The sequence below is a fragment of the Leuciscus leuciscus genome (genome assembly GCF_965113295.1).
Source record: "Leuciscus leuciscus genome assembly, chromosome: 14".
NCBI classification, from domain to species: domain Eukaryota; kingdom Metazoa; phylum Chordata; class Actinopteri; order Cypriniformes; family Leuciscidae; genus Leuciscus; species Leuciscus leuciscus.
Genome location: NC_138738.1, coordinates 34,033,048 through 34,045,895, shown reverse-complemented (window position 1 = coordinate 34,045,895; position 12,848 = coordinate 34,033,048). Strand labels below are relative to the sequence as shown.

Here is a 12,848-nt window from a genome sequence, read left to right as displayed (position 1 = left end):
TTTCACTTTTCAGCTTTGGGTGATTAAATCTATAAAATGATTTCCAAAGATTTGTTTGACGCTCAAAAACTAACAATGCTCCAGTGAAATATCAATCTCACATTATATCTGGATGTTCAGAGCCCCCTGCTGACAGAATAATTCATAAATCTCAGTGAAAAATGACAAACTACTGAACAGTAGACAATTGTTTACTCATACATTATTTAAAAAACACAATGTTTCAGCTTTAAATAAACATCACAGTATACAGAATATGTCAAACAAAATGCAGCATCAGACAGATAGACAGACAGACAGACAGCTAGATAGATAGATAGATGGATATATACATTGATAGATAGTCAGTAAAATGAAGCGTTCTTAAAGGTTGTCATGGGACAGTCATAGATGGCCTCTGAATCTGCGGGTCTTCCTCTTAGCATCCCTCCGAAGCCCTGTAGTTTAGAAACGTGTGCAAATTAAAAACATGCGTGTTAGAGATGTGACAAGTCAATGTTTCTAACAGCGGACCTAATGCAACAGGATGTTGGCAAACACTGCGTGATGTGAAGAGATCTTATTCTGTGATCTTATTCTTCTTCTTCTTTCTCTCCTTCCTGTCTAAACAAATCAGCTTACTGGTAACCTTAGTACTGGAGCGAGATATGAGATACTGCTGTAGTGGGCCTTTTGAAAAGCGAATCACAAGAGAAGGTTTGAAATGGTGCATCATTACCTCAGATCCAATGTCAACACGCTGCAGAGTGAGGTCTGATGAGAAAATAAGAAAATTAATCAACTTGAAGGCAAATTCAGATATGAATGGTGCTTATGATGTAATACTGGGAGATATATGCACATATGTGCAGAAGCGAATGGATGATACTTGCTTTGAAGAGATGACTTACCAACAATATGATCTCTGGAGTGAACTTGTTTCCAGAATTTGTCTTGTTCTCTGTGGAAAGTTTTATTTTATTTGTTAATGTTTTTATAACATTCATATTACTCATATTAGAAGTATACTATCAAAATAAATGAAATAATTTAAATAATTATATATAAATAATATAATTATCTACATTAGTGTTTTAAATATTTATAGAAATATTTATTTAAATAAACATTTTTAAAAAGTTTGGGGTGTGTAAGATTTTTTTAAATGTTTTTTTTTAAATGAGTCTCTTATGCTCACCAAGTTTGCATTTATTTGATCAAATAAATCGTAATATTGTGAATTGTTATTGAAATTTAAAATAGATATTTTCTATCTTAGTATAATTTAAAATGGCTGAATTTTTAGCATCATTACTCCAGTCTTCATGTCGCATGATCCTTCAGAAATCATTCTAATATGCTGATTTGGTGCTAAAGAAATTTTTTGTATCAATGTTAAAAAACGGTTGTGCTTCTTAATATTTTTGTGGAAACCGTGATCCATTTATTCACGATTCTTTGATGCATATAAAATTCTAAAGTCAAGAACAGCATTTAACTTAAAAAAAAATCTTAAATAGAAATCTGTAACATTATACAAACGTTTTTACTGTCACTTTTGATCAATTTAAGATAAAAATGCCTGCCAAATGAATAAATGTAAATGTACTTTTAATCAAATATCAGCTTCACTCTTCAGTATTGTCTCACCTTTGTCTCCTTCCTTCTGACTTGTTTTTGACTGCAAATAAATGGATAATGATTACAATGCAATATATATTAATGAGGATTACATGCATGAATGAAAAACGAGAGGTGTTTTCACTTTGTTTTGTTCCAGTGTTTAATTAAACGGATTGAGAAGATAACCACCACTGAATATTATAGTTCATGAGAGACCAGACTTAACCAAAGCAAACTTATGAGCAACTAAAATAAGACTCACTATGTCTGTGCACGGCAAAGCCCAGGAGTGACACCACCATGAGGAACAGGACACCCGCAGACACAGAGCCAACAATAACAGCCAGGTCTGTGCTGCCTTTCCACAGACGTGTATGAAAACAAAGGGAGAGGATGTTTTGAGATACCCAGTTGGGCATATTAGATTTGCTGCATTACTATGGTGGCGTACAAATCCACAGTAAGACTTAAATCTTAAATCTTACCTGTAGAGGCCTGTGTGCATGTGTGATATCCTGAAAAAGTATGCAATAAACCAGATTTTAGGGTCTTATTTATATGACATTATGAGGTTTATTATTACAGTCAGTAGTACACACCTGTAATGCATGGGATAGTTACTGGAGTGCTCATCTTAGAGTACGCCCAGAAGTTGCCCAGAGACACGCTGTACTGACACTGATACTGAGCACCATGTTCATAATGAGTGGGTATGGGAAATCTAGCACTGTATTGGGTCAGGGAAGCCTGGTGGGTCGCCTCAGGTGACAGGACACCCACACGAAATAAGGAGAAGAAGCCTTGTTGATATGCCGGTGACCCCACACACTCCAGAACTTTACCCTCATGTTGGGATAAAGACAGAGTGGGCACTGGGAGCTCTGGGAGAGGAAACACGCACAGACACAGATATATATAACAAGTTACATTCCAAAGTTTAACACAGTTAGTAAGCTCTATTTCAAAAGCTAGTTAGATGTCTTTCTGCTTACTCCCTACATAGGCCTTTTGTAGGGCAACCGGCATTTAGCATCACACTGGTTCCCTCAACAAAAACCCAATTCCATAGGCTTTTAGATTACCGTAAAAAAAGCAAGCTCTGTGATTTACAAAAGTTTATGATACGTTCACATTTTGTCCATCAAGATCATTTTCACAGATGAACACATCTTTTATGAATTTTGAAGCTTAAGTGCAGTCGCCAGAAGTAAAAAGCTAAAGGTAGTCTATAAACGAACTACACCACGGTCCCACGACTTCAACGTCACCATCACTAAGCTTCCGACAACTCTTTCAGTTTTTACCTAAAGATGTTTTCCCAGAAAATGTTTGTTAGAATGATTTATAAGAGCACAATTATAAATATAATGAGACAGTAAAAGCAGATTAAGTTCTCCTCGACAGCCTCTGTAGTCCCTTTTAACCATTTGTTAGCAACCGGCTTTTATCAAGACACCTAACGGCTTCAAAAAATCACAAGTGGGGTAATACTGATGTATTTTATGTCGTAGAATAAAACGTGAAAGTGTCTTGAGCTTGTGCTCTCAACGGACCTTATTTCAGCCATTTAACCAAAATCCCATTAAAAAAAAAACATTGGCTTCGAGACGATGGAACCGGAAGTGCTAAAACGCTAACTCGTTTCTGCGTTTTGGCCTACAAAGTGATGTCATACCTGCGCCACTATGACTTGTTTTGCCCATGAAAATTCGCTGACCAATGATAAATATAGCCGCCCATTTTGGAGCTCTGGACATAGGCAGGAACAGCTGTTAGTGTAACCCCTCCAGCGTCCTGGTGTACTCGTACCGCTCCGAGCGGGATTCGAACCGCCGTTTTCACCATAGTAGTCAGGCATGGTAACAAGGACGCTAAAGATCACAGCTTCTAGCATCTGTCGCTAGGCCGCCTCTTGAGATCAGGGGAGTGAGGTTTATTTGCACAGCTCTTCCTAGCTGGCCTCCGTTACATCAACATGTTGCCAAGATACATCAACAAGATAATGGCACAATAGCGAGTATCGTGCCGTGTAAGTATTGGGTAAAATAATACATTTCTTAAGCTTAAAAACTATTTTGATCAATACTTCTCAATGTTGAACAAAATATGTATATTTATAATGCAAATCTTGAATTTGTTCCCTAGCTGCGTCTGAATTCACAAACTGTCAGAGTATGTACTGCATTATAAGTATTTTTATAAGTATGCATGTGTGAAAACATGAATACAATGTGGACATGATACATCCATGGCACGCCATGTTGTCATTGTCATGATGACCTGATATATTACGATATTAGCAGGATAGTAGGTCATTCGGGTATTTTACACATACTGTTTTATGAATACTATTTTATAAGCATTCGAACCAAGTGTGTCACACACGTCCTGAAAAGTGAAGCCAAAAATGTTTCAATCGCCCCCCTGGTAGTTCATAATCCCCGCCCTCTCCATGTAATCGAATGGAATCTAAGTAATCAAATTTTCTGTCATTTTAGGTAGTTCTCATCACGCTGACATATGTTTAAGTGTTTGTTTTTCCAATAAGTTTGGTTTTAGTTAGTTATTTGATGCTATAAAAAGGGGTGTAAAGCCATGATGGACAGTTGTGCTTGCGATTGAGTCATGCAAAACGTAGATCAATAGTAACATTTGCCATAGTTTTTCTATCAAATGTTTAAAAACAAGACAATATGGATGACATGTAATCAGAATATAGCACCAATCTGACAGTTTTCTCCTCACCTATGACAGTAATGTGTACCGGCTGACTGGCTGTGGAGTTCACTTGTCCCGTCTTTGGTAATTTGAGTTGGTAGAGGCAGACGTACTCCCCACTGTCCTCCCATCCCATTGTCTTCACACTGAAGTGAGCTTCCTGGGACTGAGACACCAGCTTGGCTGGGGCGACCATGGAGCCTGGGGTTCCTTTGGCTCTCTGGAGCAGGAGGAAAGTCTCTGGGGGATGTTTCTGCTGGTCAGATGGAGCCTGACAGTGGAATGACAGTGTCTCACCAGGCATCACATACCCACTAGAGGGCTTGACCATCAAGTGAGGGGATGGAGGGGGACTGAAGTCTAGAAGAACAAAGAAAGTTAAGAGCACGTAGCGTTTTAGAATATATGTGTGCAAAACTAAAGATAAGAGATAGAAATACAACACTTAAGATGTAAAGCACTGCTGGGTGGAGTAGCTTGGTTTGGTGGTTACCAAAAGAGGGTTTCAACTCAACTCACTAGACAGAGCAGTTTCTTTAACCGTCACACCTCTGTGACCTCAAATCTTTCCGTTACAACACAGCAGTGAACTACCAATACTAATCCTGTGCCTCAGCCGATGTGACAACAGAGATTTATGCAGGATCATTAACACAAAAACATCTAATATAATAGGTAACACTATTTCGATAGTCTACTTTAGACATTCTAGTACTAACTACAAGTAACTTTGCAACGACATGTCAACTTATTTTAACCCTAACCTAACAGCCTACTAATACTCTGAGTTAGTTGACATGTAGTTGCAAAGTTACTTATAAAATAAAGTGATACGAGATACGAAATAAAGTGTAATATAAAATAATATAAAATAATATAATATAATATAATATAATATAATATAATATAATATAATATAATATAATATAAATACTCACCTTTTGGCTTTGGCTGCATGTAGGAACTGTACATGCTGTTTTCATACTGACAGCAATACAGATTCCCTTTCTCTGTATCTCTTCCCCTAAGCATAAAGCGAGCCCTTTGTTCTTTGGTTAAATGCTGTACGGTTTGTATCAGAGTTTGATTTTTAAAAAGTTTATATTCAAGTCCACCATAACCCAGTGGAGCCTGACAAATCAACTCCACAGAAGAGCCTATGACGGCTGTCTGGATCAGGGTAGGAGCCGGTGGGACAGAGATTTCAGCAGCTGAAAGATCAAGGAAAGACAATATATTAGTTACATTACAATTCAAGTACTCATATCATGTGTGGTCAAGTAGTGAACCAACTAGATTAGAAGACCTGGGCCGGCATGGAAATTCATGCTGGTCGAAAGTGGATCTTTTCAAGTTAAGTATAACAACAGTAAAACATGAAAAATTTAATTGAAATTAAATTGACATATTATGTTCAAACTAAGTGTTTTCTACTTTGTGACTTGCTATGTGATTGAGATTACAGTGATTATATTGAAATATAAATATGAAATGTGAACACACTTACCACTAAAATGCTGCTTGAAGATGATCAAAGCTGTGAGGAAATACCCACAAAATGACATTCTTCTAGTGCTGGACTCCAAATATTCCAGATTCTTCACACCTATTAGAGCTTCAAAAATTCTAGAGATCTGTGTATTTCTCTTTATGACTTAAAGTGGTAAGACAGATGCATAAAATCACCACCAGCTGAACCTCCCTTCCCATTCACTTGCACAAACTTCCTCAGCACGCATTAAAAACCCCAACGAACATGTTTCATATGTTTAAGAAAACCACATCCTTCCATCACATAATATGAAGAAAGGCAGAAAGACACTCCCATGAGTGGCCCTAGTGAGCTAATACTTCATATGACAAAGACAGGAAATTCATGTGCAAAATTGTCTCACCTATATGTGTCTTCTCCTTCTAAACAACCTTAAATGTGTCCATTAAAGTGTGTAGCTCTGATGTAAGCAGGACTGTGAGCCACAGATATTGAAGAGGACGTATTGTTCCCAATATCCAGTTGAGTCGACCAATATTAGTTCTTCTCAGCCCTGAACATGTGGTTAGGATAGTAAATGCAGAAACTGTATTTTAAATCCAGCATCATGTTTACAGCAGCTGGGAGGAACTGAGGTCATTTGATTATTTTGTCAGTGTCACATGGACAGGAAAAACAGCTATTGCCATGTGTGTTATCTTGGGTATTGTCCTGCTTTGTCATTCTTAACCATTGAGCACTTTTAAATTATTGGATTGATAGCCTACCTGAACATCTCATTCCGGTAAATGACCTTTGACTCCCAAGCCTAAGTAATTTGAGCCTATGTAACCCACCCTAAAATAATGTATTTTTGTCACATCTAGCATTTCAAATGAAGCTTTCACAAACAAGCACTTAGTTTTTGTTTTAGCTTTCATAATAACCCTCTAGATTACATTTATAGGCTATTTCTAAAATGTAAATTTGTTTGCCAGAATAGTAAGGTAATAATCTGATCTCCCACATGATTTTCTAAAAATGTCATTTAGTCTTGTGGTTAAATGCACAAAAAAAGAAAGAAGGGAGAAACCAGTGGCTGTGGTGATCATGAAGCTACTAAATGTAAAAATATATTCTATGCAATATAATGAAACTACTTTTAGGGAAATGACGTTTTTGAGAACGCTGCAGAAGAATTTCTAAAATATTACCCATCTGGACATAAAGTTCCAGAGAAATGTTTGTACACATTCTTTATTACTTTTGTATTCCTCATTTTAGAGTATCAGTAACAGTAAAGTCATGAAAAAAACACGAAATAACAGAAATGGAAGTATGGGCATTTTCGTAGTGATTAAAATATGTTAATAAAACCAAAACTCTCTTATATTTTAGCTTCTCCAAAGTAGCCACTCTTGCATATATCACAGCTGTGCGAACTCTATGAATTCTCTCAACCAACTTTATGAGATGCCACCTGTGAAGATGTCTCTTTGGAGTAATGGATTAGGCTAAACACAAGCCTGCAACTAAGATTTGGAGGACATTTTTGTTATATTCTGTCTGCTTCTTTCACACAGGCTGTGCTCTAGTTTACCTTGCAGACTCAAAATGCAGGAATGATCAGGAATAAACAGACCAAAAGAGTTGGATTTCAAGACCTTACTGACATTACTGATCTGCTTGTGTTTATTAGCCACTCATTTGAGCGACCTTACCCTGCTCGATTTGTTCTCACAAGCCCAAAGACTGCAGAAAAATGATGTGTTCCATTCAAATGAGTCAAAGCTGTTTTTTAAACAAAGGCAGCTCAGCAGCGAGGCTTGACGTTGTAAATGTGTGTATGTGCTGTTATCTGTGGAGAAAGAGGCATCAGAGGGACTCAGAGCTCTATTATCTGGCACGGGACAGGAGGCTTCTCATCAGCATAAGCACACTGATAACTGCTCTCCAGAACATAATCACCTACTGAACACCGGCCTTCTGAGAATCGCACGCTCGCACAGACACTGAACTCAGTTTTTGTGTGCCATGAATTTCAGGAGAGATGAAGCACATGAAATTAGAGTTCTGAGTGTAAATTTATATTTCATTTAAGCTCCCTTGATACTGTCTGCAAACAATCTTCCACTCATCTTAGCTTTCGATGTCAGCATATATAGTAGTTTATACTACTTTTAAGCATTAATTATGTTTTAATAACATAATACTTCTTATTACCATTACTACTATTACTATTACTACATAAACTACTCTTATTTTTATTTAATTTCAAGATTATTTAATTCCATTTATTTTACTTTAAATATTATTTTTGAGAATTATTAGCTAATTAAACTACTGTATTCAACTGCATATATTTTTTTTAAGCTTGAAAGGCCCTGAGAAAGCCATAGCAGGGATATTTTTGGATAGCAGAATTAAACAGGTGATAAGATAAATAATGTGTTGTTTAGTTTGTCGGCCACAATGCTTCATTCTGTTAATTTGGTCGAGTTTAACTTACTGAATTGCAATGCACTTTCAAAATTCTAGGCTCAAATTTCAACTCCACCCACAATCACAACTGTCAGGGGTCTTAAACGTAAGTTTATCACTGATAGAGAGAAAAAGAGAGGGGGACAGAAAGAGGGGGAAAGCGTCACCAGCATTAATGCCACTGTGAACTTTATTTTTGTAAATATCTTTTGATTTTAACACTAAGTTCTGGGTTCCTGCCCTTTGTCTTATTGCACATGTCAAAGTATTTTTGGACAAAAGACGACGTATATATTTGCCTCTTTTGGCGACATTAGAAAATTATTTCTGTATCTAATAAATGCTGAAAGGGCACCAAACGGATGGCTGTGACTCAAGCCGTATTGCCTTCGTTTTCAAACTTCTGCAACGCCTCGGAAAACATGAAGGTATGTTCGTTTCAGTTATTTTATCTTACATTTTATCTTGAACAAACATCGATAAAATACAGCTTTTTTTAAGGTAATCACAACTGTAATTGGTCATTTTGATACAGTAACTTTGATCTTAAGAAATCACTTACCATGATGACAGATGAATAGTTTTATACTAAACATGAGTGTATAATACAAAGTATGCAAGTTAAAACCCAACTCACCTCTCCTAAAGAGATATTTTTGTACTGTAATTTTTTTTTTACATACTTGATTGCACAATTCAAAAATGGTTAATCAATAAATGTAAATATAAATTTTTAAATATTTGATGACTCTAAAGACTTGGAAGTTTGACAAGGGCTGTTTGGATCTGGACTGCAAGGATCCACACCAAAGCAACGGCAACTTCAAACCTTCACAGTTTCTGACAGATGAAGACCCTGATGATGGTGAGGGATGCTGGGATATGGAGTTCCTGCTGTCGGACTGGGGCAATGCATCGCCTGAACGGTCCAACTCTCAAAACTACACTCCCCAAAGGCCACCGCCACAGGACCAGGTTCACAGTCCTGATCTTTACCAGGTCCAGGAGTTGAATGGACAGAGGGACCAGACAAGATCAAATAGACACCAAGTGTCTGTCACAAGTTCACTGGCTGAGCTGCTTCCTCATGAAGCGACTTTAAGTTCCTCACTGCCTGAACTATTTAACGGAGGATATTTGGAACAGCAGCCGCAAACGGGGAAACCATTCGCACAGCCAGGAAACCCCCATCAGTTTAGTAGTTTCCCTGTTGCTAACGACATGGACAGAGAAAATGAGAGAAACAGCATGGGGAAGATGAAGTCGTGGGATTTTGGACACTACCCTCAGCCTGCACCTCTGATACCCTTCACCGACTCTAAATTTGTCCAAGCGTCTGGGATCGCCATGGACGCACTGGTCTTTCCTCCACACCATCACTATAACTTCATCCAAAACTACTCGCACCCCAGACTCTACCAGCAACAAGTGAACTACGTCCACAGGCAGCCAACCAACCACTATCTGTCCACACAGACCATGGTGCCAGACTCCACAGTGCCCCCTGCAGGCCTGGAGGGGAAGCGCATTCGGAGAGGGGTGGTGAAGAGGAAAGCCACGGTACACAGTTGTGAATACCCAGGCTGCCATAAGACTTACACTAAGAGCTCCCATCTCAAAGCACACCTCCGTACACACACAGGTAAACTGAACATACACTGTCAGTGACAAAAGCACATGCATCATTATGTCCATGTTTAAGGTCTTAACATTATAGAATGGGATGTTTTTAACTACAAATCTGCAACAACAAATCCTACAGTAAATTCATTTCAGTAGAAAATAGCCTTGCATTTCCTGACCTTTGACTGCGGTTTCACATGCAGCTAATTAAATATACATATATATATCATCATAACATCATATCCTGCTGCTGATATTCATTGTGGTGTCCAAATTTATTTCATATGCTCAAAGCCTATCGCTTGACTGCGCCTTTAGAGAGAAAAAGACCATAAGACTGAGCTGTAAAGCATCCAGTTACAGCCTTTCAGCTGAGTTTTCTGAAAAAGATTATACCACTACACAGACCATTATGTAAAAAAAAATTATTAAATAATGAAACTGCAGTCTCTGCAAAGGATTGCACATAAAACACTGAAAAAAGTGAAAAATGTGTATAGACATTGTCATCAGAATTTCACAGACGAACAAAACAAAGTGAAATATACAGAATATGTAGAGGCTGAGACTAGAAATGCAGACCGTTTCTTTACCTTCTGCTGTTTTTGATGTCCTCAGGTGAAAAACCGTACCACTGCTCATGGGATGGTTGCGGGTGGAAGTTCGCCCGTTCTGACGAGCTGACAAGACACTTTCGAAAACACACGGGACAGAAGCCATATGAGTGTATGCTCTGCCACAGAGCCTTCAGCCGGTCCGACCACCTGGCATTACACATGAAGAGACATGTGTGAGCGCAGACACAAACAAAACAGAGAATACACACATGCATACACACAGAGGTTAGTCCATGAGGGCATTTCAGAGGCTTTGAGAGGACCTGTGTTCAGCTGAAGATTGTTTATACATGAAAGTATATTAGCACTATGACATGACCATACAACTGACATGTACACACTGTACATTATGTGAAAAAGGAGATGAGTTGGTGATTTTTTTTTATTATTATTAATTTGTAATCATAAGCAGATTTCACACTGATTAATAAGAAACAGTAAAAACATCAGACTTATTTCCAATCTGGACCCTTTAGCTAAACTGTATGAATTGGGAAACGGTAAATAATTAATTGAAATCCACCTATCAAAAATGGATTACTGTGAAAAGTGAAAAAAAAATTAAAGTAGTTAACTGGCAGGGCATTGCTGTAATGTTCCAGAATTCCTGATTAAAATGAATTGGAATTAGTTCATGTACATAAATAAGCAGAAATGTATGTAGCTTAAAGTGTGATTATAAAATTATAAAAATATATGTTGCTGTTCAGCTGTGAGCATTGTATTATTTTATAATTTTGATTTAGTATTTACATCTAATTTCCTATTTATTGTCTATAGTCATTATTGTGTGGAAGTTCTGTAGCAACAATTTAAATGTTACCAAAAGTCATAAAAGTCTTCATGTGTAATGGTAATATCGCTATTTATATAACAAAATACCATCAAATATATTTTGCTTTTTATATTAATGTTAATGTTTTTGTGAAGCATTTAGTGTTTTACTGAATGATCTATTTATGTGATCGTATTCAATAATAAAGCAACAGCAATTCTGTCCTTTCTGTAAGTCTCATTTCCAACCAGATGGCATGGCGGAAACTGCTCCAGCGCACTGGATGAATGTCAATCATAAAGTAAATAATACCGGTACATGTATAAGTAGACCCACAGTTACCACAAACCATGCACACCATAAACCTACAAGATTTACAAGATCTGTTGTACATAGTAATGCCATAGTTGGTTTACGGTGTTAAACCTGTTTGAGGGGGAATCAACTGAGAATAAGTAGCCTGGAATTAGCCTGGGTTATGTTTTGAGCGTCAGAAACACGACACACTTGCACTTATGTGATCACTGAGGGGGCATCTGAGGACACAATGCATTGTGGGAGTTAATATCAGTTATTTAAATTTAGTAGAGCTAATTAAAACACATACATGGGTAATGAACGATTGTTGGGATTTTTTTAACACTGCTTGTTTGTCAAAATTTGTCTTTAATTAATCATACTTTGAGGACAAATTTAAATTAATTCAGGTTAGCTGAATCTGATACAACAAACATTTTCAAGACAATTAGAAATATGTCTACTGTATGTTCTCATGTTGTTTCAGTGGAGTTAACCACTGATACCACTTTGTAATAGTAGAAAAAGAATAAAACATCTTGTCCTCAACTCTGGGGCACATTGCTGTGCCTAATAAGATCATTGTGAACAACATTATGTTGTTAAACAAGTCAAGTCAAGTTTATTTGTATAGCGCTTTTCACAATACAGATTGTATCAAAGCAGCTTCACAGTATTAAATTAAAATAATACAACAAAGTTTGTTTCAAGAGGAATTTATTGATTGATAAAATTAAATTAAATATCCCCAAAATATCCCCAAGCATCAGCGACCCATAGTGAAAGACAGGGAGGAAGAAGGGAGGAAGGAGGTATGAGGTCACTCAACAGCCTTTGAAAGAACAACAGCTCACCTAATGCAACACATCAGCACTTAAAGTCAGCATGAAACAGAAGTTGCGATAGCGTTTTCTTCCCTATTGTGACATATATGAAACAGCTTTTCGAACAAGATAAAGTGTAGGGCGGGACTTGATTTTCGTAATCATACACTGTTCGTTCATTGGCCAGAGGAGAACTGGCCCCCGACTGAGCCTGGGCTCTCCCAAGATTTTTTTCTCCATTCTGTCACCTGATGGAGTTTTGATCCTTGCCACTGTCACCTTTTTCTACCTTTGTTGCCATTGGCTTGGCTTGCTTAGTTGGGGACATTCAATTTAACATTACATTTAATATTCAACAATAATATTGATCTGCCTTCATTGACACTATTATACAAGAACTGAACTGAGCTGGACGATGACATCACGGTTTACTCCAGAGC

At 37.4% G+C, this 12,848-nt stretch overlaps 1 protein-coding gene across 5 annotated transcripts in view; it reads right to left on the bottom strand.

Annotated features, from left to right (window-relative positions):
• Positions 1-11,893, bottom strand: part of plppr2b (phospholipid phosphatase related 2b) — a gene marked incomplete at its 5' end in the record, with an annotated part of 119,897 nt that extends 108,004 nt beyond the window's left edge. Inside the window, 11 exons of one of the 5 annotated variants that reach the window (XM_082189815.1) lie at positions 174-437; positions 719-753; positions 891-940; positions 1,630-1,660; positions 1,865-1,956; positions 2,088-2,117; positions 2,202-2,483; positions 4,348-4,680; positions 5,259-5,531; positions 5,828-5,926; positions 10,489-11,893. In XM_082189815.1, the coding sequence (XP_082045941.1) occupies positions 419-437; positions 719-753; positions 891-940; positions 1,630-1,660; positions 1,865-1,956; positions 2,088-2,117; positions 2,202-2,483; positions 4,348-4,680; positions 5,259-5,531; positions 5,828-5,926; positions 10,489-10,615 (1,371 nt within the window). In that variant the 3' untranslated portion in view covers positions 174-418. Of the gene's footprint in view, positions 1-173; positions 754-890; positions 941-1,629; positions 1,661-1,864; positions 1,961-2,087; positions 2,118-2,201; positions 2,484-4,347; positions 4,681-5,258; positions 5,532-5,827; positions 5,927-6,215; positions 8,638-10,488 lie in introns of those variants that run through there. The other 4 variants (XM_082189814.1, XM_082189812.1, XM_082189816.1 and 1 more) reach the window with 4 other exon arrangements.
• Between the last annotated feature and the right edge of the window lie 955 nt (positions 11,894-12,848).